Below are 27211 nucleotides of genomic sequence, written 5' to 3' on the forward strand. Positions count from 1 at the left end.
GAGTGTTGATGAGCGTCTGTTTAGGTGTTCAGGGGCATTTTTAGAGTGTTGATGAGCGTCTGTTAAGGTGTTCAGGGTCATTTTTAGAGTGTTGATGAGCGTCTGTTAAGGTGTTCAGGGTCATTTTTAGAGTGTTGATGAGCGTCTGTTAATGTGTTCAGGGTCATTTTTAGAGTGTTGATGAGCGTCTGTTAAGGTGTTCAGGGGCATTTTTAGAGTGTTGATGAGCGTCTGTTAAGGTGTTCAGGGGCATTTTTAGAGTGTTGATGAGCGTCTGTTAAGGTGTTCAGGGGCATTTTTAGAGTGTTGATGAGCGTCTGTTAATGTGTTCAGGGTCATTTTTAGAGTGTTGATGAGCGTCTGTTAAGGTGTTCAGGGGCATTTTTAGAGTGTTGATGAGCGTCTGTTAAGGTGTTCAGGGTCATTTTTAGAGTGTTGATGAGCGTCTGTTAATGTGTTCAGGGGCATTTTTAGAGTGTTGATGAGCGTCTGTTAAGGTGTTCAGGGTCATTTTTAGAGTGTTGATGAGCGTCTGTTAAGGTGTTCAGGGGCATTTTTAGAGTGTTGATGAGCGTCTGTTAAGGTGTTCAGGGTCATTTTTAGAGTGTTGATGAGCCGTCTGTTAATGTGTTCAGGGTCATTTTAGAGTGTTGATGAGCGTCTGTTAAGGTGTTCAGGGGCATTTTTAGAGTGTTGATGAGCGTCTGTTAAGGTGTTCAGGGGCATTTTTAGAGTGTTGATGAGCGTCTGTTAAGGTGTTCAGGGGCATTTTTAGAGTGTTGATGAGCGTCTGTTAATGTGTTCAGGGGCATTTTTAGAGTGTTGATGAGCGTCTGTTAAGGTGTTCAGGGGCATTTTTAGAGTGTTGATGAGCGTCTGTTAAGGTGTTCAGGGGCATTTTTAGAGTGTTGATGAGCGTCTGTTAAGGTGTTCAGGGGCATTTTTAGAGTGTTGATGAGCCGCCTGTTAAGGTGTTCAGGGGCATTTTTAGAGTGTTGATGAGCGTCTGTTAAGGTGTTCAGGGGCATTTTTAGAGTGTTGATGAGCGTCTGTTAAGGTGTTCAGGGTCATTTTAGAGTGTTGATGAGCGTCTGTTAAGGTGTTCAGGGTCATTTTTAGAGTGTTGATGAGCGTCTGTTAAGGTGTTCAGGGTCATTTTTAGAGTGTTGATGAGCGTCTGTTAAGGTGTTCAGGGGCATTTTAGAGTGTTGATGAGCCGTCTGTTAAGGTGTTCAGGGTCATTTTTAGAGTGTTGATGAGCGTCTGTTAAGGTGTTCAGGGGCATTTTTAGAGTGTTGATGAGCGTCTGTTAAGGTGTTCAGGGGCATTTTTAGAGTGTTGATGAGCGTCTGTTAAGGTGTTCAGGGGCATTTTTAGAGTGTTGATGAGCGTCTGTTAAGGTGTTCAGGGGCATTTTTAGAGTGTTGATGAGCGTCTGTTAAGGTGTTCAGGGTCATTTTAGAGTGTTGATGAGCGTCTGTTAAGGTGTTCAGGGGCATTTTAGAGTGTTGATGAGCGTCTGTTAAGGTGTTCAGGGGCATTTTTAGAGTGTTGATGAGCGTCTGTTAAGGTGTTCAGGGGCATTTTTAGAGTGTTGATGAGCGTCTGTTAAGGTGTTCAGGGCATTTTAGAGTGTTGATGAGCGTCTGTTAAGGTGTTCAGGGGCATTTTAGAGTGTTGATGAGCGTCTGTTAAGGTGTTCAGGGGCATTTTTAGAGTGTTGATGAGCGTCTGTTAAGGTGTTCAGGGTCATTTTTAGAGTGTTGATGAGCGTCTGTTAAGGTGTTCAGGGTCATTTTTAGAGTGTTGATGAGCGTCTGTTAAGGTGTTCAGGGTCATTTTAGAGTGTTGATGAGCGTCTGTTAAGGTGTTCAGGGTCATTTTTAGAGTGTTGATGAGCGTCTGTTAAGGTGTTCAGGGTCATTTTTAGAGTGTTGATGAGCGTCTGTTAAGGTGTTCAGGGGCATTTTTAGAGTGTTGATGAGCGTCTGTTAAGGTGTTCAGGGTCATTTTAGAGTGTTGATGAGCGTCTGTTAAGGTGTTCAGGGGCATTTTTAGAGTGTTGATGAGCGTCTGTTAAGGTGTTCAGGGGCATTTTTAGAGTGTTGATGAGCGTCTGTTAAGGTGTTCAGGGGCATTTTAGAGTGTTGATGAGCGTCTGTTAAGGTGTTCAGGGGCATTTTTAGAGTGTTGATGAGCGTCTGTTAAGGTGTTCAGGGCATTTTTAGAGTGTTGATGAGCGTCTGTTAAGGTGTTCAGGGGCATTTTAGAGTGTTGATGAGCGTCTGTTAAGGTGTTCAGGGGCATTTTTAGAGTGTTGATGAGCGTCTGTTAAGGTGTTCAGGGGCATTTTTAGAGTGTTGATGAGCGTCTGTTAAGGTGTTCAGGGGCATTTTTAGAGTGTTGATGAGCGTCTGTTAAGGTGTTCAGGGCATTTTTAGAGTGTTGATGAGCGTCTGTTAAGGTGTTCAGGGGCATTTTTAGAGTGTTGATGAGCGTCTGTTAAGGTGTTCAGGGGCATTTTTAGAGTGTTGATGAGCGTCTGTTAAGGTGTTCAGGGGCATTTTTAGAGTGTTGATGAGCGTCTGTTAAGGTGTTCAGGGGCATTTTAGAGTGTTGATGAGCGTCTGTTAAGGTGTTCAGGGGCATTTTTAGAGTGTTGATGAGCGTCTGTTAAGGTGTTCAGGGGCATTTTTAGAGTGTTGATGAGCCGTCTGTTAAGGTGTTCAGGGGCATTTTTAGAGTGTTGATGAGCGTCTGTTAAGGTGTTCAGGGGCATTTTTAGAGTGTTGATGAGCGTCTGTTAAGGTGTTCAGGGGCATTTTAGAGTGTTGATGAGCGTCTGTTAAGGTGTTCAGGGGCATTTTTAGAGTGTTGATGAGCGTCTGTTAAGGTGTTCAGGGGCATTTTTAGAGTGTTGATGAGCGTCTGTTAATGTGTTCAGGGGCATTTTTAGAGTGTTGATGAGCGTCTGTTAAGGTGTTCAGGGGCATTTTTAGAGTGTTGATGAGCGTCTGTTAAGGTGTTCAGGGGCATTTTAGAGTGTTGATGAGCGTCTGTTAAGGTGTTCAGGGGCATTTTTAGAGTGTTGATGAGCGTCTGTTAAGGTGTTCAGGGGCATTTTTAGAGTGTTGATGAGCGTCTGTTAAGGTGTTCAGGGGCATTTTTAGAGTGTTGATGAGCGTCTGTTAAGGTGTTCAGGGGCATTTTTAGAGTGTTGATGAGCGTCTGTTAAGGTGTTCAGGGTCATTTTTAGAGTGTTGATGAGCGTCTGTTAAGGTGTTCAGGGTCATTTTTAGAGTGTTGATGAGCGTCTGTTAAGGTGTTCAGGGTCATTTTTAGAGTGTTGATGAGCGTCTGTTAAGGTGTTCAGGGGCATTTTTAGAGTGTTGATGAGCCTCTGTTAAGGTGTTCAGGGTCATTTTTAGAGTGTTGATGAGCGTCTGTTAAGGTGTTCAGGGGCATTTTTAGAGTGTTGATGAGCGTCTGTTTAGGTGTTCAGGGGCATTTTTAGAGTGTTGATGAGCCTTTGTTAAGGTGTTCAGGGGCATTTTTAGAGTGTTGATGAGCGTCTGTTAAGGTGTTCAGGGGCATTTTTAGAGTGTTGATGAGCCTTTGTTAAGGTGTTCAGGGTCATTTTTAGAGTGTTGATGAGCCTTTGTTAAGGTGTTCAGGGTCATTTTTAGAGTGTTGATGAGCCTTTGTTAAGGTGTTCAGGGTCATTTTTAGAGTGTTGATGAGCGTTTGTTAAGGTGTTCAGAGGCATTTTTAGAGTGTTGATGAGCGTCTGTTAAGGTGTTCAGAGGCATTTTTAGAGTGTTGATGAGCGTCTGTTAAGGTGTTCAGGGTCATTTTTAGAGTGTTGATGAGCCTTTGTTAAGGTGTTCAGGGGCATTTTTAGAGTGTTGATGAGCGTCTGTTAAGGTGTTCAGGGTCATTTTCAGAGTGTTGATGAGCGTCTGTTAAGGTGTTCAGGGTCATTTTCAGAGTGTTGATGAGCGTCTGTTAAGGTGTTCAGGGTCATTTTTAGAGTGTTGATGAGCGTCTGTTAAGGTGTTCAGGGTCATTTTTAGAGTGTTGATGAGCGTCTGTTAAGGTGTTCAGGGTCATTTTTAGAGTGTTGATGAGCGTCTGTTTAGGTGTTCAGGGTCATTTTTAGAGTGTTGATGAGCGTCTGTTTAGGTGTTCAGGGTCATTTTTAGAGTGTTGATGAGCGTCTGTTAAGGTGTTCAGGGTCATTTTTAGAGTGTTGATGAGCGTCTGTTAAGGTGTTCAGGGTCATTTTTAGAGTGTTGATGAGCGTCTGTTAAGGTGTTCAGGGTCATTTTTAGAGTGTTGATGAGCGTTTGTTAAGGTGTTCAGGGTCATTTTTAGAGTGTTGATGAGCGTCTGTTAAGGTGTTCAGGGGCATTTTTCGAGTGTTGATGAGCGTCTGTTTAGGTGTTCAGGGGCATTTTTAGAGTGTTGATGAGCGTCTGTTAAGGTGTTCAGGGGCATTTTTAGAGTGTTGATGAGCGTCTGTTTAGGTGTTCAGGGGCATTTTTAGAGTGTTGATGAGCGTTTGTTAAGGTGTTCAGGGGCATTTTTAGAGTGTTGATGAGCGTCTGTTTAGGTGTTCAGGGGCATTTTTAGAGTGTTGATGAGCGTTTTTTAAGGTGTTCAGGGGCATTTTTAGAGTGTTGATGAGCGTCTGTTAAGGTGTTCAGGGGCATTTTTAGAGTGTTGATGAGCCTTTGTTAAGGTGTTCAGGGTCATTTTTAGAGTGTTGATGAGCGTTTGTTAAGGTGTTCAGGGGCATTTTTAGAGTGTTGATGAGCGTCTGTTAAGGTGTTCAGGGGCATTTTTAGAGTGTTGATGAGCGTCTGTTAAGGTGTTCAGGGTCATTTTTAGAGTGTTGATGAGCGTCTGTTAAGGTGTTCAGGGGCATTTTTAGAGTGTTGATGAGCCTTTGTTAAGGTGTTCAGGGTCATTTTTAGAGTGTTGATGAGCGTCTGTTAAGGTGTTCAGGGGCATTTTTAGAGTGTTGATGAGCGTCTGTTAAGGTGTTCAGGGTCATTTTTAGAGTGTTGATGAGCGTCTGTTAAGGTGTTCAGGGGCATTTTTAGAGTGTTGATGAGCCGTCTGTTAAGGTGTTCAGGGTCATTTTAGAGTGTTGATGAGCGTCTGTTAAGGTGTTCAGGGGCATTTTTAGAGTGTTGATGAGCGTCTGTTAAGGTGTTCAGGGGCATTTTAGAGTGTTGATGAGCGTCTGTTAAGGTGTTCAGGGGCATTTTTAGAGTGTTGATGAGCCTTTGTTAAGGTGTTCAGGGTCATTTTTAGAGTGTTGATGAGCCTTTGTTAAGGTGTTCAGGGTCATTTTTAGAGTGTTGATGAGCGTCTGTTAAGGTGTTCAGGGTCATTTTTAGAGTGTTGATGAGCGTCTGTTAAGGTGTTCAGGGTCATTTTCAGAGTGTTGATGAGAGTCTGTTAAGGTGTTCAGGGTCATTTTTAGAGTGTTAATGAGCGTTTGTTAAGGTGTTCAGGGGCATTTTTAAAGTGTTGATGAGCTTCTGTTAAGGTGTTTAGGGTCATTTTCAGAGTGTTGATGAGCGTCTGTTAAGGTGTTCAGGGTCATTTTTAGAGTGTTGATGAGCGTTTGTTAAGGTGTTCAGGGGCATTTTTAGAGTGTTGATGAGCGTCTGTTAAGGTGTTCAGGGGCATTTTTAGAGTGTTGATGAGCGTCTGTTAAGGTGTTCAGGGTCATTTTTAGAGTCTTGATGAGCCTTTGTTAAGGTGTTCAGGGTCATTTTTAGAGTGTTGATGAGCGTCTGTTTAGGTGTTCAGGGTCATTTTAGAGTGTTGATGAGCGTCTGTTAAGGTGTTCAGGGTCATTTTAGAGTGTTGATGAGCCTTTGTTAAGGTGTTCAGGGTCATTTTTAGAGTGTTGATGAGCGTCTGTTTAGGTGTTCAGGGTCATTTTAGAGTGTTGATGAGCGTCTGTTAAGGTGTTCAGGGTCATTTTTAGAGTGTTGATGAGCGTCTGTTAAGGTGTTCAGGGTCATTTTAGAGTGTTGATGAGCGTCTGTTAAGGTGTTCAGGGTCATTTTTAGAGTGTTGATGAGCGTCTGTTAAGGTGTTCAGGGTCATTTTAGAGTGTTGATGAGCGTCTGTTAAGGTGTTCAGGGTCATTTTTAGAGTGTTGATGAGCGTCTGTTAAGGTGTTCAGGGTCATTTTTAGAGTGTTGATGAGCGTTTGCTAAGGTGTTCAGGGTCATTTTTAGAGTGTTGATGAGCGTCTGTTAAGGTGTTCAGGGTCATTTTTAGAGTGTTGATGAGCGTCTGTTAAGGTGTTCAGGGGCATTTTTAGAGTGTTGATGAGCGTCTGTTAAGGTGTTCAGGGTCATTTTTAGAGTGTTGATAAGCGTTGCTAAGGTGTTCAGGGTCATTTTTAGAGTGTTGATAAGCGTTGCTAAGGTGTTTCAGCTTGTTATTAGAGCATTGATATGTGATTGTTGATCTGAAAGGTTGCTAATACATTGTTAGGTGGAGGTAGGTGCTAGTTCTGGTTGGTTTTTACTGTGCTGCTAGGATGTTTGAGGGTGGTCGCCCGGGCTTTAACACAGTGTTCAGAGATATTTTTTGATATGCGGTTGCTAAGGTGCTCTGAGTGGTTTCTAGTTCATTGCTAGGCAGCTGCTGAAGTGTTCTGGATGGTTTCTAGGTGGTTGCTTTTGGGCCCACAAGTCTCTGTGATATTCGGAGTCTTCTGCATCTCAGATGTCTCCTCTAGACATTCAGAACACATCTCAACAGTGTATGAAACTGTTCTCCGATTTACCAAAATACCAATGTCTCAAATATTTATTATCAAATTCTCCCAAGACCAAATAGTCTGAGCTATGCAATTCCTATTTATTTTACAGTTCTATACTCTTACTGTCAACAATTATCTAATTTACTGTTTTTATGTCTCCTAGGGGATGTCAGGAAAAACATCAGACATAAAGATCATAAATAGAACATAATAAATCACATTATGAATCTCCAGAGCAATGAAAGAGCAACATCTGAGCAGTAAATCCGTCCTCTGGGTCTCTCTCTCGTTACTCAATGACTGATCCGTCTCCTGTTAGAATAGCTGAGTGTAAATGTTCTATCAGTCGCAGAGTGACATGAGGCAGTTTAGTGAGTCAGCACAGGGCTGTTTTTGCACCGGGTTACACAATTATAATAATTGTCTCAGTGTTTAACAGATTGTGCGGGCAGCAGTGAGCTCGGCCCCTCTGGCACTCATTGCTCTTTAAGACGACTGCTGCAGATTTATGGCCTGTGAGAGGGATACAGTAGTGCAACAATTATTGTGGGAGCTGCAATTAAACTGACAATTTGTATCGTTAATCGTCTTAGCTGTGCCCCCATCAGGCACTGGAGAATCAGAGTGGCCCTGTAACCAGAGGAAATCAATTCTTAAGTCCTGACTCCTCTTCGTCTTTCTCTCCTAATTCACTCTGTTAATCTGTCTCTCTGCTCTTATGCAAATTCTTGTCACTTGATCGTTAGCATTAACTTCTATATGTTCATCTCGTCACTTATTATTCGCAGGGTATTTTCATTAGTAGTGTTTGCTAGGGAAATATCACTATTGCTATTGCTGACACTTTAGGGTTAGGGATTTGAACAAAAACAAACCCTTAACTCTAATTATTACACAGAATACTTCATACTAATTGGCCATCCAGTGCTCTGATATTTCAGACTAATAACTGCACATTCATTTATTAATTTGGCAAGCAGTCTTATAATAAGTGGCATAATAAGTAGGCATACAGTCATTTTCGAAGCCGGTTCTCGCCTCCTCCTTTCCATTGAACTTCTTTACACTGGTGCCGAAATCCGGTAAGGAGGAGGGATACGCCGTAGTAGAGTTCTCGCCACTACTCGTCCACCCCAACCGCCGCCGACCGCGAGGGGAGAAGGGGCTCCTAACCGACCGGCTCGAGCGGTCAGGGCCGCTGCCAGGGGCGGAGGATCCCCTACAAGCCGCTGAAATGTGGCGGGGTCTGAAACCGCCGACGCGAGTGGGGAGGGGCTCGCTGCCGACCGCCTGGAGCGGGAGAACTGCTGCCAGGGGTGGGGGAGACCCCTTCTGTTCCCCAAGAATGCGGCGGGGCGTTCCGTCCACCAGGGGCTGGAGGACTGCCTCCGATCCGCCCGGAGAGGCGCGGCTGTAGTACGTTAGAGGGTGGAGGTGTGGCCGAGGAACAAGCTACGGCATATTGGAGAACTGGCGAGTAATTTTTTGGGGGGTTTTTTCATCTCTCTCCTCTCTCTCTCTCACTGCCGCTCCGCATTGGCCTTTTCCCTCTCGTTTAAATTTTACAGTGTTTTTTTGGGGGGGTACTACACTGTTATAGGAAGTACCCCCCATTTTTATTATATATTTTTCCCTCCCCTTATCCCCTCCCTCATCCAGGTGGACGGGGATGACCTGCCGGCAGACAGGGCTTCGGGCACGCGCTCCCCCAGGGAAGGGGGGGTTTCCCCTGCCTGAGAGAACGAGGGAGGAATGTGGCCGGGCGGAGGGCGGGGCTGGGTCGTGATTATAAACACCCGGTCCCTTATCAGGCTAATCAAGCCTCCGAGAGGGATAAAAGCTGACTGAGGAGGATTGTGCGGGAGAGAGAGATCGTTTACGGGCATGTCCGTCGTGTGTGTTTGTGTCTTCTGTTTAAGTTTATTATTAAAATATTATTTATATTGAAAAGCCGGTTCTCGCCTCCTCCTTTCCATTGAACTTATTTACAGTACTGTAGCTGTGGGATACTGTACAGATAGCCAGTAGTTTTTCGATAATCTAACCACGATTAGATACACAGTGTTCATGACACACAGTGAAGGAGGAGGAGACGCACACTTTCTCTGTTTCTGTGGAGTGATAAAATGAAGAAATAAGGGCTTGTGGTTTAATCAAAGAGCATCGAAATAACGTGTAAAAGTGGAGAAATTAGGATAGAAATATTTTACTATTGCAAAATATTATAATTTCAAAACATAACAAATGTATATTTTATAACTCATATATTTTATTTATATGCATTTTATATATAAACAACAGTGTAAATGTGAAATGTACACAAAAAAATTTAAATAAATAAATAAAGTTGATAAAAAACAGGGACATATTTTAAGTATTTAGAAATATTTTGATATTTAAAACATAGTTTTTTTTTGTCATTAGAATTTTTTGAAGCATTTAAAGGAAATCATAGATACCTATTTTAATATTTGATTTATATATTTGAAGTTAAATATGTAAAAATGGCTTCCTAAGGTGTATGAAGCACACAGAAACCGTCATAATCGTCATAATCGCAATTATTTGTTTGACAATTAATCATCAGCCAAATGTCATTACTCATGAAAGCCCTAACCAAAATGGTGATCAGGATGTATAGCATTATTAGGCAAACATCACTCATATTTTCTTCAGAAAATAAAAATCCACTTGCATGAAACAGAAAGTCTAGCTAATATTGGTTGGTAAGATATTAATGGTCTGAGCTATCAAGGTGCAATGTTTTGAATGTTATTGTACATCCCATAACTGGTGTAGTCTTTCTACATACACAAATGGATGCTCTTTGCATCACCATTGAAGTACATACTTGTAATGCATAGTAAAATTGGCATGCTGCTTTAGGTACACACAATCACGCTCGAACGGCGCTCAAATGAGACCTAGAGAGTGAAGAGGTTTTGTGAAGGTGAAGACAGGACTGCCTGGCCTTGAAGCGCTGATATGACGAGCTGTTTTCATGCACAATTACAGGACCATTTAACTCGTGAGTGCAGCCAGAAATGAAGCTATGAAGCACGCTGAGTTACTGCGGTGCTTAGAATCACGACACATGCGGCGAGCCGTTATATCATGAGCAAACATGTCAGTAGAATTTAATGCATTTAATACATCTGATTAAAACTGAATTAAGAGGCATTTCAATCCGTATAAACTTGCTAATATAACATAATAATAATATAAATCCATCTAGCCGTGCATGTTTTTTGAGAATACTATCTGATGCTTCAGCATTTTTATGCATTTGATGATTTTTTTCCGTCTCTTTGAAGGGTACGACTAACCGCTGACACATCCGACCCAGAGGACAACGGAAATTGTGTCACCATGACGACGGCTGATCTAATGTCACGCTGGCGGTGAGGCAGATTTGGAGACTTCAAACCCGCGGCCCCAAGAGCAAAGATTAGCGTGTGTTTGCACAGAGTGTTAGAACTGCGCCCGGCTTTGATCCCTGAGCGTTTACTGCGACTGTTCAATGTGATTTCTGTGCAGTGGAAGATCACAGAATGTACAGTGTGTGTAATTCTATGAGAATATTACAGATGATTGACCTCATGACTACCATAAATGCACATGGTGAGCCTTCTTCACAACGGCCTCAGTGTGGACGGACCATGTGAATTCCTCAGTAATGTGGACACCGAGGAACTTGAAGCTGCTGACTCTCTCCACCGGTGCTCCATTAATGGTGATGGGGCTGTGTTCTCTGTCTTTCTTCCACTACAAGCTCCTTGGCCTTAATGACGTTGTGGGAGAGGTTGTGCTCCTGACACCATGCGTGTCGGAGTGTGCACCTCCTCTCCTTAGGCTGTTTCATCATTACAAATGTAGTGATGTAGGGATGGAGATGTGCTTTTCTCAGCCTTTGAAGAAAGTAGAGATGCTGCTGGGCTTTCTTGGTAATGGAGCTGGTGTTGAGGGACCAGGTGAGGATCTCGAGGAATTTGGTGCTCTTGACGATCTCCACAGAGGAGCCGTCGATGTTCAGTGGAGAGCGAGCACTCTGTGCTCTCCTAAAGTCAACAACCATCTCGTTTGTTTTGTGCACATTCAGAGACAGGTTGTTAATAAATCCAATAAAATCACGATTGCATGCTTTGTCAATGTTTTTAATGTGGTTAGGGTATTTTTAATTATTCTTAATGAGAATTTAAATACTGTACCCCCAATAAACACTCAAATTTAAACGAGAGGGAAAAGGCCAACGCATAGCTGCAGTGAGAGAGAGGGAAAAAAAAAACCTACTCGCCGGTTCTCCGATAAACCGTCGCATGGTCCTCGATCACTTCTCCACCCTCTCAGGCGGACGACAGCCGCTTCTCCCTGAGCGAACCAGAGTCAGACTCACGTCCCCCGGCGGTCAGAACGCCCCTCCGTGTTCTCGGCGACTCGTGGGGACACTCCTCTGCCCCTGGCAGTGGCCCTACGGCTCCAGGCGGTCGGGGAACACTTCCCTCCTCTCCTCACAGACGGCGGTCTTCCTCCAACCCCTCCACGTTTCTGGGGGATGGCAGGGCTCTCCTCCGCCTCTGGCAGCGGCTCCATCGCTCCAGGCGGTCGGGGAGTCCAGTCCCCACTCGCCTCCAGACGGTCGGTCTACTCCCTCCCCCGGTGGATGGCAGCGGCTCTTCCCTGGGTGGACGGCAGTGTCGAGGACTCCGCAACGGGCATCCCTCCTCCTTCTCGGGCTTCGGCACCAGTGTAAAGCAGTTCAATGGAAAGGAGGAGGCGAGAACCGGCTTGGCAATATAAATAATATTTTAATGAATAACTTAAACCAAAAGACAAACACACACATGACGGACATGCCCGTAAACTATCTCTCTCTCGTCGCACCACTGTCTGCCATCGGCCTTCATCCCTCTCAGTGGCTAAATTAGCCTGATAAGGGACCGGATGTGTATAATCACAACCCGGCCCCGCCCTACGCCCTGCCACAGGCCAGGGCTTCATATATAAGTTAGTTTTCTTTATTTACTTGTTTATAGTCAAAACAATTGAAAACATTTGCCAGTGCTGATAAAGCAATCCACAGTATTTCGATTACGTTCTTGGCCATGAGAAATGTAGGAATATGTAAAAAATGTAATTTTACTGCATGCATTCTGTAATCTGTAGCAGAATACTTTTTAAAAGTAACCTTCCCATCCCTGTCCTACAGTATATCATTTAACTGTTATCTGTGGCATGTAGCTTTTTGTTGCATAATATTCTGGCTCGGTACAAACTGTCCAAAGAAATGTTCTTTTTGGCCCACTTGTTGATCAAGACAAACAACAACCTCAAATACAAGAGCTTTTATTTCTGTAATATTTAGTCAGCACATACTGTAATTCCCATATTTTCTATTGTGGTATTTGATCGTTTTGATGACATTACTATTATTCTAGAATGTGGGAAATACTCATAATAGTTACATTTATACATGTATGCATTTGGCAGACGCTTTTATCCAAAGTGACTTACAGTGCACTTATTACAGGGACAATCCCCCCGGAGCAACATGGAGTTAAGTGCCTTGCTCAAGGGCCCAACAGTGGCGTCTTTTTGGTGGTGGGGCTTGAACCCCCGACCTTCTGGTCAGTAACCCTGAGCCTCAACCACTGAGCCACCACTGCCCACTACTCACTAGTTAATGAGTATGTGTGTCCAAACTTTTGACTGCAAGTGCAAGTCGTTGTCAATTCCCCATAATGAACTCATCTCAGTGAATTACCCGCTATGAAATAGAATTGTTGGGTGTATATGTTCTTTAGTCTGATGTTGAAGGCCATGGGCTCTGAGTTCGATCAGCAGGGGACACAGAATCACTAACCCAAAACTTCAGCCAATTGATTGAGGTCTCAGCACCGGCTGCGGTCCAGTGACTGATCCACAGAGGAGGAGTGCGTTTATAATATTACAGTTTAAAGTCGACCCTGACAACCACCAGCTGCTTTAACGTGAAACGCGGGGGTCAGTGGATTTATATAAATTTACCTACAGATCAGAGACAGAGTGATGAGTACAGCTCGCTCACGGCTCATTCCCGCTCAACTCAGCGTAAGCGCGAGACTGACCTTCTAGAGTTGCCAAAAACCCCCAGATAAATAAAAAATGATGGAGCGGCTTTTTACAAGGACATTTTCCATCCTATCTGATGTATTTTCCAGCTCTCACTCTCTCTCTCTCTCTCTCGCCCTAGAGGCCGGATGAATAAAACAGGCCAGTGCGATACTGAAAGGCGCTGATGTTGCAGGAGCCTCGAGAGAAGAGATCAACTATGACAAGGTTACATTAGTTAAAATCCACCTTTTTTACCATCACTTAATCACCAACTGTCCATCGCCCCCTGGAGGCCTGGAGGACAACACTAGAACACTCACCAACGACCCTCAGCAGCAAATGTTGTGATTGCACAGACATATTATTAACACTAAAAACTACCACGAAGTACAAGAATCCCCATAATGTGTATCTTTAACTTCACATTGGCATATCAACAACTATCTTACAATTAGTGCTAATGCAGAGGCCAATAACAAGAGACACAGAGAGAAAGACGAAAGCAGGCGCTGGGTTATTTTTAATCTCCAAAATGACAGAGAGGGCGACAGGCAACCGATCATCAGCCCAGTCACCACCCACTCGCTCTCATCGCACGCCACACGCACCGCTCGAGGGTGCCAGGTGGCAACTACGCTCTCGTTTCATCGCTCTCAGACGCGCTCATCTATCTCCACTTTACACCCGCTGTATCATTTTCCCCGTTTCTGCTCAATCGCTACACAACAAATTACGTCCTGTTGATTTGACCTTTGACCCCTGCGCATACTATAAGGAGCTCTTGAACATTGACATTTGCCAAAACAAAACAGCTTTAAGATATTTTGTACCTGACTTTTAAATCTGTCGATCACGGCGGGTAAAAGTCCATCCTCTTGTCCGGGTTCAGGCGCTCTGATGATAAAATCCACATCATGACCGAACTCCTTCCCCCTATAGACACATTTACGATCAGCATTTAGGATACTACACATTACATGCATATTCACAGTCACAATAGTTTTGTGAGTAACACTTTGGGGACATACGGCTCATTTAATGGCTTTGCTTTTTCCTATTACTCAAATAAGCCATTCGCCCAGCGTCATTAAACTCCACAGCACTTGCCGTTGCTGGAGCTGTCAGGCCGTTTTATGAGTTTCACTGCTGAGACGAGAGATTATGAAAATGAGTCACTGAAACTCACAGAGCACGTAGGTGCTGAGATCAGGCAGGTGCATGCTGGGAGGAGAGAGATGTTACAAGGTATAGGGGAGAGCGGGGCTAGTTGTCACACTCTTTACTATTGTAAAATTAAAGGTAGGTTTATTTTTGAAATTCAGTTTCTGCACAGACGCAAACTCTGTGTGTGTGTGTGTGTGTGTGTCTGTGTGTGAGTGCCTGTCTGTGTGTGTGTGCGTGTCTGTGTGTGTGTCTGTGTGTGTGCGTGTCTGTGTGTGTCTGTGTGTGTGTGTCGTGTGCGTGTCTGTGTGTGTGTCTGTGTGTGTGTGTCTGTGTGTGTGTGTGTGTGTCTGTTGTGTGTGTGCATGTCTGCGTGTGCGTGTCTGTGTGTTTGTCGGTGTGTGTGTCTGTGTGCGTGTCTGTGTGTGCGTGTCTGTGTGTGTGCGTGTCTGTGTCTTTGTGTGTGTCTGCCTGTGCGTGCGTACGTGTCCGTGCGTGCGTGTGTGCGTGTGCGTGTCTGTGTGTGTGTGTGTGTGTGTGTGTGTGTGTGTGTGTGTGTCTGTCTGTCTGTGCGCGCGTGCGTGTGAAATATATCATAAGAATAATATATAATGGCTTTTCAGCAATAATTGAAACAGTTAAACAATTATAAAACACAAAACAATTCATGAAACAGTGTAAATGAAAAAGGCATTGTTTTGGCCTACAGAAACACATGTGACAACTTGTATGGATGCCTAAAAACAAACACATGTATTAACTGATTTATTTGAAAAAACAATTACAATATAGACAAACAAATGTAGAGAATAAACTCATGAGGAAATAAATATACACTATATGGCCAAACATTTGTGGACATCTTATGTGCTTGATGAACATTCAAAATCTTAGGCATCAATTTCCCCCTTTGCTGTAACAGATTCCACTCTTTCGGGAAGGCTTTCCTCTACTGTCTGTAGTAACATGGCTGCAGGGATTTGCTCTCAGTCAGACACGAGGCTATCAGTGAGGTCAGGAACAGGAACTGATGTAGGTCGATGGGGCCTGACTTACTGTTCCAGGTCACCCCAAATGTGATCAGTGGGGTTCAGGTCTGGGCTTTGTGCGGGCCAGTCAGTTAATTCCACAGCAGACACAGTAAACCATTTCTTTCTGGCCCTCGCTTTGTTCACAGGGGCATTGTCATGCTGGGACAGAAAAGGGCTATCCCCAAATTTGGAAGCACACAAAGCTCAAGCCAAACCAAATCCATTCATTACAAGGGGTGTCCACATACTTCTGGCCAAATAGTGTATGTAGAAATAAGTAAATGTTAATGAATAAATATGTAGAACCATGTAGAAATTATTGTGGTAATTAATAAATATGGAAATAAATACATGTAGAAATAAATGCGGAATAAATAAATAAATAAGGAAATAAAAATTACAAGTATAAATAAAAGTATAAAATACTATGAATAAATAAATGTGGAAATAAATAACTGCAGAAATAAAAAAAATATGTAGAAATAAGTAAATAGAAATAAATAAATATGGGAATAAATTAATATGGAAATGTGTAATAAATAAAAAAAAAATATTAAATAAAAATTCCAAGTATAAATAAAGGTAAAATACTCTATGTTGGATTTTAAATCTTTTTTTCTATGTAAAAATATTTCTTTTTCTTTTGCAAATGTATTTATTTATTTAGACAAATAAATATATGAATTAATAAATGTGGAAATAAATAACTTCAGAAATAAATATATTTAGAAATAAGTTAATGGAAATAAATAAATAAATATGGAACTAAAACACACATGGATGAGGCAACCTGCAAAAATAATAAATAAATAAATACAAAAATACATTAATAGTAAATAAACCCACATATTTGTGCAAAAATAAATATGTAAATTATTAAATGCGCAAGGAGATATACAAATAAATAAATGCACCCATTCATACAAAATACAGCATAAAACAGTTTGGAAATGCAAAAATGTTAAGGGAAATGTAAAATTAAAAGATGATTTATTTCTGTATGTAGTTCCGTATTTATATTTCCTCCTGCAACATGCTAATGAGAGGATGCATTGACAGATTATTGTCAAAGTACATTGCCTGACTATTAAATTAATAAGGACATTACCACATTTTCAAAATCAATCAAAAAATAAAACTTTAGCAAAGTATCTCGCTTTTACGATTCTCCAAACTTTATTGCTTCAAGGAGCAACTCTGCTTGTCATGTTGTTTATGCCTCGTGCGCGGAACTCGCGCTTATTTCCGCATTAGACATCCGGGCATTTGCGCGTGATGAAACCGTACAAATGAATACGAACAAACTCGTAGGAAATATCCAACTCATAAAATGTACGGTAGGAATTGTACGAATTTCCATGAGACTGGGTTGATCACCTCGCACATTTCATTATTTATATACATGAATATGCAGATTACTTTATTTATTTATTTGTGTATTTATTTATTTATTATTTATAATTCATTATAATATATTAATATTATAGTGGAGCGAAGCACTTTGACAATGATCAGCCAATGGTGTCATAAAGTTACTGATGTTTGATTGACATCCTCTCATTAGCATGTTGCACAAAGGAAAAATAAATAAAGAAGTAAATGAAGGATTTAAGATATTTAGAATTAAAAATCAACTTTCAATTTTACATTTCCCTTAACATTATTGTATTACTCAACCATTATATTACTATATTATTTTGCATTAGTGGTTGTGTTTATTTAATTATTTAATGATTTACTTATCTTGTCCCACATTAATTATTAATATATTTATTTATGTGCAAATATATAGATTTATTTATGTATTTATATATAGATATATATATTTGTGTATTTATTTATTTGCAGGTTTCATCCCCCATAAATACATGTATAAATGACTGTGGTAATGAAGAAATATGGAAATAAATAAATAAATGTGGAATAAATAAATTTAAAAAAAAAAACAAGAAAATAGAATTACAAGTATAAATAAAAGTTAAAAAAATAACTAGTTAATAAATATTTTTTTTCTGTGCATTTTATTTCTTTGCAAAATTATTTATTTATTTGTATTTAAGATGTATATCCCCAGTCTCACCATTGTATAAGGATGTATTTCATATAATACGGTATGTACTGTATTTGCATCAGGTGGCATATCCATGTAAAGGAATGTCAGCTTTGTTAAAGTACTTGAGCCAACACAAATGAGTCTGAGTAGCAGAGAAGCGTATGGATATAAATTCCCCTCATTAAACAGCAGACTGTAGAAGTGAGAAACTCCAGCGCAGGCACAGTGAACAGATAAGAGCCTGTCAGAAGTCCAACTTGCATTTCTCGTGTCTTTTGCTCACAGATGCAGGATTAGAGAAGTGCTGAATAAACATAACTTAATATAACCGAACGACAGGCAGCTGCTTTTCATCAAAAGACAGAAAAATCAAGATATAACTGATTGAAATAATGCAGTCACATTATGTTGTGGATTTCTCTACTGGAACACCTGTACCTCACTCAAACACATCCTATATAATGTGATAAATAACCAACTATATCCACAGGTGAATATGAACTAAGATACGTGCATCAAATTGCGTAACTTGCATTGTGAACGCGTGGTTTTCTTAAAAACCCGCCACACGTCATGTAATATCCGCCGGTTCGAGTCCCGTTCAGAGCGGGGGCGAGAAAGACCGGCAACAATGGTGCCGTGACCCGGATGGGAGTGAGGTTTAGGGGGGTGAGTGTAATGGTGGTCAGCTGGTAGATAGCGGTGTAGTGTATAAACCTCACTCCCTTGGCCTTAAGAGGTGCACTAGCAACTGACGCTAGGGTCTGTAGCCTTTAGCCTCCTCGTTAGCGCAACCGCCTCCCACGACAGAGACGCCGGTTCGAGTCCCGTTCGGAGCGGGGGCGAGAAAGACCGGCAACAGTGGTGCCGTGACCCGAATGGGAGTGAGGTTTAGGGGGGTGAGTGTAATGGTGGTCAGCTGGTAGATAGCGGTGTAGTGTATAAACCTCACTCTCCTGACCTCAAGAGGTGCACTAGCGACTGACGCTAGGGTCTTTAGCCTCCTCGTTAGCGCACTCGCCTCCCACGCCGGAGACGCCGGTTCGAGTCCCGTTCGGAGCGGGGGCGAGAAAGACCGGCAACACAAATATTACATTTAAAAACTTTAATATTTTTGTAATAACTTTAATAAATAATTGTAAGTAGTTTATTCTAATATAAAATATTTGAATATTTGGTTAAAGTTTGGTCTGTTACATTTTGATACATGTTATTGTAATTTGCACATTATTATAATTTGTCGACTAACATGATGCCATTTTAGTCAAAGTAAAATTTACAAAAATTAATCATTATTCCATGATGAAATATTGATACAATTTAAAGGACGTTTCCATCAAAAAACTGCGTTACAATGAACTCAACAGTCAAAGGCTACGTCTACATTAATCCGGATACATTTGTAAATGGCATTTTCATTTCAAAACGCTCTCCGTCCACACTAACGTCCACACTTTTCCAAAAGTTGCTCGTCCACACTGAAACAGATGAAAACGCTTAAATCGTGTGGCTGTGCATGCGGAAAATCCCCGCTGCATGAACGGTCTGAAACACAATTGTCCTCGTGTTCCGTCGCCGGACACCAATTCAGAGTAAACGTCCCTTGGCAATGTGATAGTTGTACAAAGTAACATTTATTTTTTAACAACGCTATCAAAGTGAGCAAGTACAACAGCGCCGCTATAACACGGGCCGCCATCTTGATTGTTTTAGTTGGATAGATCACATGACTGCGTCACATGACAACAAATACGTCATCGTTTTCAGATATATCCGTTTTCGCAGTCCACACTGCAACGCGAAAACACCATTTTCAAATTTATCCACTTTGGAGTGTGTTTTGAAAAAGCTCCATTTTCGCGGACAAAAACGCCGTCTCAGTGTGGACGGAGGGACAAAACGGAGAGAAAAAGATGTGTTTTTCAAACGAAAGCGTATTAGTGTGGACAAGGCCAAAGATGTCCACCTGCTCCATGTTTGCATTATAAGACAATGAAAATTGACGAGGGGTCTGAGTAGCTCAGCGAGTATTGACGAGTTTGAATCCAGGGCGTGCTGAGTGACTCCAGTCAGGTCTCCTTAGCAACCAAATTGTCCCGGTTGCTAGGGAGGGTAGAGTCACATGGGGTAACCTCCTCGTGGTGGTGATTAGTGGTTCTCTCAATGGGGCGTGTGGTGAGTTGTGTGTGGATCGTGGAGAGTAGCATGAGTCTCCACATGCTGTGAGTCTCCGCGGTGTCATGCACAACGAGTCACGTGATAAGATGCTCGGATTGATGTTTCAGAGGCGGAGGCAACTGAGACTCGTCCTCCACCACCCGGATTGAAGTGAGTAACTGCACCACCACGAGGACCTACTAAGTAGTGGGAATTGGGCATAACAAATTGGGGAGAAAATGGGATTTAAAAAAAAAGAAGAAAAAATTTTATCACAGACGTACACACAAATATGTTTGGTGTGAACGGCCCCTTAGACTGCATCCTAAACCAAATGGAACGTCATAAGTGAATGATTTGGAACATTCTACATAAGCATCTGCATGACAAATAAGATGGACACATTGCGAGTTTCTCCACTGTTATTATGCCACTAGTGCCATTCATGTAGCTCAGCTCGTAAACACAATAATTCTGACATGACTTGAAGGTAGCATGAGTCTGTGGTATCATAACTAATAGCAACAGAGTGAGAAAAGCTCTCCAGGGGTCATTTCAAAAGAGCTTATTCAGTGGGCGAGTAATGTGACAATGTTCATTTAGAACTCAACAAGCCTTACTAATGTGCTAAAGTTCAGTGCTACCATGTGGGAGTGCCAGCATATCCACAGAACTACATTAGCAGCCATTACTAACATAAAAACATGCCAAAGATATATATATATAGGTCTGCCAACTCCAGACTCTAATTAGCTTTACTTGATTTCATTAGCCTATGGGGTTCACATACTTATTCCAACCTGCACTGTGAATGTTTGAATGATGTACTGAAGATCAAACCTGATTTTAAGACAAATTTATACATAAATGCAGGTAATTCGAAAGGGTTTAAATACTTTTTCTTGGCGCTGTATAATGTGTGAAATTGGCAACACTATGTAAGGCAACACTGATGTCATGTACGCATACAGTACTTCTGGGAAACCATCACAGACTTACTAGATATTACATGACAGCTATTATCTGATATGAAACTGAAATACCCTGGATTTAGAGATAGCCTTTTACTGCATGTTTAAAAGAGCTCAGAAGCAGTAGTGCAGAATTAAACCTGTCTGACGTACATTAGTTTCACAGGCTAAAAATACAGACATTCAGACCGCTGTAAAGACTGCAGGTTAAAAGAAAGATGTTATAAATACTGTCCAAAACACATGGGCTCGTCTAACTTGGTCCAATAATAACTAGCTAGCAACTATCCAGATCACCCTAGAAACTGCCCAGAACACCCTAGAAACTGCCCAGAACACACTAGAAACTGCCCAGAACACCTTAAAAGCTGCCCAGATCACCCTAGAAACTGTCCAGAACACCCTAAAAGCTGCCCAGATCACCCTAGAAACTGCCCAGAACACCCTAAAAGCTGCCCAGACCACCCTAGAAACTGTCCAGAACACCCTAAAAGCTGCCAAGATCACCCTAGAAACTGCCCAGAACACCCTAAAAGCTGCCCAGATCACCCTAGAAACTGCCCAGAACACCCTAAAAGCTGCCCAGATCACCCTAGAAACTGCCCAGAACACCCTAGAAACTGCCCAGAACACACTATAAACTGCCCAGAACACCCTAGAAACTACCCAGATCACCCTATAAACTGCCCAGAACACCCTAGAAACTGCCCAGAACACACTATAAACTGCCCAGAACACACTAGAAACTGCCCAGATCACCCTAGAAACTACCCAGTACACCCTATAAACTGCCCAGAACACACTAGAAACTGCCCAGAACACACTATAAACTGCCCAGAACACCCTATAAACTGCCCAGTCACCCTATAAACTACCCAGATCACCCTATAAACTGCCCAGAACACCCTAGAAACTGCCCAGAACACCCTAGAAACTGCCCAGATCACCCTATAAACTGCCCAGTACACCCTATAAACTGCCCAGAACACACTAGAAACTGCCCAGATCACCCTAGAAACTGCCCAGATCACCCTAGAAACTGCCCAGATCACCCTATAAACTGCCCAGTACACCCTAGGAACTGCCCAGATAACCCTAGAAACTGCCCAAATAACCCTAGAAACTGCCCAGAACACACTAGAAACTGCCCAGAACACCCTAGAAACTGCCCAGATCACCCTAGAAACTGCCCAGTACACCCTAGAAACTGCCCAGAACACCCTAGAAACTGCCCAGATCACCCTAGAAACTGCCCAGAACACACTAGAAACTGCCCAGATCACCCTAGAAACTACCCAGAACACACTAGAAACTGCCCAGTACACCCTAGAAACTACCCAGATCACCCTAGAAACTGCCCAGAACACACTAGAAACTGCCCAGATCACCCTAGAAACTACCCAGAACACACTAGAAACTGCCCAGATCACCCTAGAAACTGCCCAGATCACCCTAGAAACTGCCCAGAACACACTAGAAACTGCCCAGTACACCCTAGAAACTGCCCAGAACACACTAGAAACTGCCCAGATCACCCTAGAAACTACCCAGAACACCCTAGAAACTACCCAGATCACCCTAGAAACTGCCCAGAACACACTAGAAACTGCCCAGATCACACTAGAAACTGCCCAGAACACCTTAAAAGCTGCCCAGATCACCCTAGAAACTGTCCAGAACACCCTAAAAGCTGCCCAGATCACCCTAGAAACTGCCCAGAACACCCTAAAAGCTGCCCAGATCACCCTAGAAACTGCCCAATCACCCTATAAACTACCCAGATCACCCTAGAAACTGCCCAGAACACCCTAGAAACTGCCCAGAACACACTAGAAACTGCCCAGATCACCCTAGAAACTGCCCAGAACACCCTAGAAACTGCCCAGATCACCCTAGAAACTGCCCAGAACACACTAGAAACTGCCCAGATCACCCTAGAAACTGCCCAGAACACACTAGAAACTGCCCAGAACACCCTAGAAACTGCACATATCACCCTAGAAACTACCCAGAACACCCTAGAAACTGCCCAGATCACCCTAGAAACTGCCCAGTACACCCTAGAAACTGCCCAGAACACCCTAGGAACTGCCCAGATAACTCTAGAAACTGCCCAGTACACCCTAGAAACTGCCCAGAACACACTAGAAACTGCCCAGAACACACTAGAAACTGCCCAGAACACCCTAGAAACTGCCCAGATCACCCTAGAAACTGCCCAGAACACCCTAGAAACTGCCCAGATCACACTAGAAACTGCCCAGTACACCCTAGAAACTACCCAGATCACCCTAGAAACTGCCCAGAACACACTAGAAACTGCCCAGATCACCCTAGAAACTACCCAGAACACACTAGAAACTGCCAAGATCACCCTAGAAACTGCCCAGAACACACTAGAAACTGCCCAGTACACCCTAGAAACTGCCCAGAACACCCTAGAAACTGCCCAGATCACCCTAGAAACTACCCAGAACACACTAGAAACTACCCAGATCACCCTAGAAACTGCCCAGAACACACTAGAAACTGCCCAGATCACCCTAGAAACTACCCAGAACACACTAGAAACTGCCCAGATCACCCTAGAAACTGACCAGATCACTCTAGAAACTACCCAGATCACCCTAGAAACTGCCCAGATAACCCTAGAAACTGCCCAGATCACCCTAGAAACTACCCAGATCACCCTAGCAACCGCAAAGTAACACCCTGGCAACCATCCACAACACCTGGCATCATGGCGAGCATCACACGAGTGATATGTAAAAATGCAAGTAAACTTAATGCTGCAATATCACATATCCTCATGTTTCTAAGTACAGTATATATTATGTCAGTTATTGTTTTTTGTTTCTTCTCTAATATGTATAATCTCGCATTTATTTTTCGTACCCCATTGGCATAATTTCATGTATACGGTATATACAAAAAATACAGATTTATAAAAAATGTGAGTGCGAATGCTGTAACTAAATATATACGAGCTGTTTACACATGTCGGACATCTTTGAATATCCCCTCCCAGGGCAAACACATTATATAGCCTTTAATTTCATGTCTTGATCAGACAGGCGTGTCGTGAACTCGAAATGTGCTGCTTGTTTAAGCAAATCTTAGTCTGAGTGAAACAGTCATGTTGAGAATCCTCCAGGACGTCCTTCGCTGTTCTGGCGATACTCAACCGACCGCACACGGCGAGTGAGTTTGGTCTTATAGAAGCTGAGGGAGGAAAACTATCAGCATTAATTCACTTAACCTCCATTAACACATGTGAGATTATTCAAACAGCCGTTCTGGAGGTTATTTGGTACAAACGTTCAGTTGCATTACGGCAAGGCCGCTTTTATACAGTTATTGTACTGTTATGAGTTCATTTAAACATTCATCCAATCCTAATGATGACATCATTCTGTCTAATTAATATCAGGCTGATCTCATCTGAACTAACTGCTTAAAAATGGATTGATTAATTACCTTTAAAAAACCATAAGAAAAGTTCTTCTATCGTGAGACTTTATCTCACCACATTTTTGTGAATGACAGATTATTGAATGAGAGAGAGATAAAATTGAATAAGCCTGCATTTCAGGTGACATTCAAAAATTGATTTTGAGATAACGACTGCACCAGTGCTTCAACATACAGAGATAATAGGGTTAAAAAAATCATGTTATCCGATTATATCGTTAACCCCCCCTCCCAAGGGTCATTTGTTTGGGGGGGCCCAATGCGCTCTAAGTCCTCATAGTGGCGTAGTGACTCAATCCGGGTGGCGGAGGACAAACCTCAGTTGCCTCCGCGTCTGAGACCGTCAATCCGCGCATCTTATCACGTGGCTTGATGAGCGCGTTACCGCGGAGACGTAGCGAGTGTGGAGACTTCACGCTATTCTCCGCGGCATCCACGCACAACTCACCACATGCCCCACCGAGATCGAGAACCACATTATAGCGACCACGAGGAGGTTACCCCATGTAACTCTACCCTCCCTAGCAACCAGGCCAATTTGGTTGCTAAGGAGAGACCTGACTGGAGTCACTCAGCACTTCCTGGATTCAAACTCGTGACTCCAGGGGTGATAGTCTGCGTCAATACTCGCTGAGATACCCAAACCCCCCCTGCCGAGGGTCATTGAATATTTTAAATCATATCATGTAAATTATTATTATCATATCCAAAAATTTGAGAGGAAAAAAAATGCATTAAAAAAACTAAATAATTTAAACAACAGCAAAAAAAAACAACAAAAATAAATAAATCACAGATAAAAAATGTATTGAGTGAAAAAATTGTTCAGAGATGATACAAAAAGTAGAGAAAAGAAAAAAAAAAAAATCGAAAAAAAAACAATCCGAACTTTTTTTGTTGTTGTTGGACAAAATGTAGGACATAGGCTCAGAGCTTCCTCCTTGCATACTTTACAAGTTCAACGCTCTATCATTTGAGCTCCATTGCAATTTGATTGCACACAAACAAGCTTGTAAACGTAGTTGAGTATGTAATGCAAGTGTTAAAATGAGTCATGCGCTATAGTAAAAGTGTTTATATGTCATAATAAACAGCATTGTTCTCGTTTCTGTTTCTCAAGGTGTCCCGCAGGGTTCTGTACTTGGTCCTTTGCTCTTCATCACCTATATGCTTCCTCTAGGTCCCATCATGGCCTCAACTTTCTCTGCTATGCTAATGACACTCAACGTTATATCAGCTCTAAGCACACTGTCCCATACCCCACCAGTTCCCTCTCTGAATGTATTAAAGACATCATCTCGTGGATGATCAGTAACTTTCTAAAACTCAACACTGAGAAAAGTGACGTACTGATAGTTGGTCGATATTAACGCTATTGTTCGTAATCTTGGCATTATCATTGACCCCACACTCTCTTTCCACGCTCACATCTCCTCTCTCACAAAAACTGCTTTCTATCATCTTTCCACTTTCAAGTCCCTCCTCAAAACCCACCTTTTTTAATTAGGTTACTACAAATAACTCTTATTTATGACTGTATATATTCCTATGATAATGCAAATTTGTATATGTGATTTTAGGTTTTTATATTTTCTTATTGTAAACTTGATTATGTCTGTAAGGTGTCCTTGAGAGTCTTGAAAGGCGCTTATAAATAAAAGTTATTAGTGGTGCTTGCCAAAGTTCTCTTGCATACTTACTACTAAAACGAGCTAGCATCAGGCTAACACATGCTAGCATTGCCTAGCGAAGTGTTAAAACATGTTAAAAACGTGCTAACATCATGCTAACACATGCTAGCATCGCCTAGCGAAGTGCTAAAACATGCTAAAAACGTGCTAACATCATGCTAACACATGCTAGCATCGCCTAGCGAAGTGCTAAAACATGCTAAAAACGTGCTAGCATCATGCTAACACATGCTACCATCGTCTAGCGAAGTATTAAAACATGCTAGCATCATGATAACACATGTTATAATCCCCTAGCAAAGTGCTAAAACATGCTAAAAACGTGCTAGCGTCACGCTAACACATGCTAGCAACATTCTATGACCATTATTTTAGTGCTTAGCAACAAGTTAGAAAATGCTATTTTACGAGTTTTCCCACGGCAAGCACCACTCACATTTTCTTCAGGAAATGTACCTATCTAGTTATTATTATTATTGTGCAAGGAACAGGGTGAAAAGTGTGCGTTTATGAACTGACTATCTTCTGTTTTGCACGTGATTTGTGTGAAAGTGAATAAAAGTAATTGCCGTTGTAGCACCTCGAGTGTTCATTTCAACGGTGATATGCACAACGAGCGAATTAAAAATCATTTTGCAAAAATGTAGTTATAGTAATGCGATTCAATGAGGCCAGGCTGATAATAGTAGAACAAACTACACCTCAGATGTCTAATTCTTGTTCTTGCTATAGAAACCCCTGCTATTTTGCTCTTCAATGTTTGCTTAAGTAAGTCTACAGGATCTGCGGTCTGCACTGCAGATGTGTGAAGAGACTATGAAGTGCGTCACAGTCTATACGCTGATCCTCTGTAGATGTTAAAGCATAAACTATTCTTCCTGCACTGAGAGGTAAATCCAGGAATTACTAAAACTGTCACAGCCAAACTGTGAAGCTTCCATAAGTTCAAATAGCAGATTTCGACAGACTTAGCCTCTGCTTCAGATTTGCATTTTTAGCATTAAAGTTTTAGAAGAGTGTTTCGAGGTAAACATGATGTTTTCTCACTGTGGTAATCCCGTTACAGTGATGCTTAGTCACATCAGTCATCCAGAGAGATATATAGAGAAATGTCATGTGAGGACCGCTCATATAGCAGCCGTGACTAATCGCCCTATAGTCAAACCATTGCCGAATTCAACATACTCACTCAATTACACTCTCTGTCACTGCCAAATATCTGCGTTTGATGAATGATGTGGCCGACACTCAATTTCAAAGAGTAGCTTCATGAAGCCTTGTGATGGCATTATTGAGCACCAAGAACTGAGAATGTATTTTTCTTCCATAGAATATAAAAGGAGATGTTTGGGAGAATGTTCACACTGCTCTTTTCCATATAATGGACGTGAACAAGCAAGGATACGACTGAGCTCCAAAAATGACCAAAAAAAGCACCATAAATGTAAAAAAATACAATTATATCATAAAATGTTCATATGACTCGAGTGCAATATTCCAAGTCTTCTGAAGCCATATGATAGATTAAAATCTTTACATATCTCTCTGACAAGGAGGAGGGCGGGGCCGGGCCGTGACTACGCATGTCCGGCCCCCAATTGGGCTAATCAGCCGAGGAGAGGGAGAAGTGCAGATTGGGAGAGAAAGAGCTACGGGCAGCTGCCCTGTATGCGTTTATGTTTGTGTGTATTTGTGTTTAAGTTTATAAAAAAAACATTACTTTGATGCTTCCTTTCCTTTGAACGCTGTTACATTGGTGCCAAAACCCAGGAAGGAGGAGGGATGCGCTGTTG

The 27211-nt window shown here is 42.1% G+C and overlaps 1 protein-coding gene across 2 annotated transcripts in view; it reads right to left on the reverse strand.

Annotated features, from left to right (window-relative positions):
• LOC127660801 (DNA nucleotidylexotransferase-like) overlaps positions 1-27211 on the reverse strand; it is a 145958-nt gene that overhangs the window by 72787 nt on the left and 45960 nt on the right. For both annotated transcript variants that reach the window (XM_052151226.1, XM_052151225.1), the window contains one exon: positions 13714-13816. In XM_052151226.1, the coding sequence (XP_052007186.1) occupies positions 13714-13816 (103 nt within the window). The remainder of the gene's footprint in view (positions 1-13713; positions 13817-27211) is intronic.

The sequence above is a fragment of the Xyrauchen texanus genome, chromosome 20 (genome assembly GCF_025860055.1).
Source record: "Xyrauchen texanus isolate HMW12.3.18 chromosome 20, RBS_HiC_50CHRs, whole genome shotgun sequence".
Taxonomy (NCBI): domain Eukaryota; kingdom Metazoa; phylum Chordata; class Actinopteri; order Cypriniformes; family Catostomidae; genus Xyrauchen; species Xyrauchen texanus.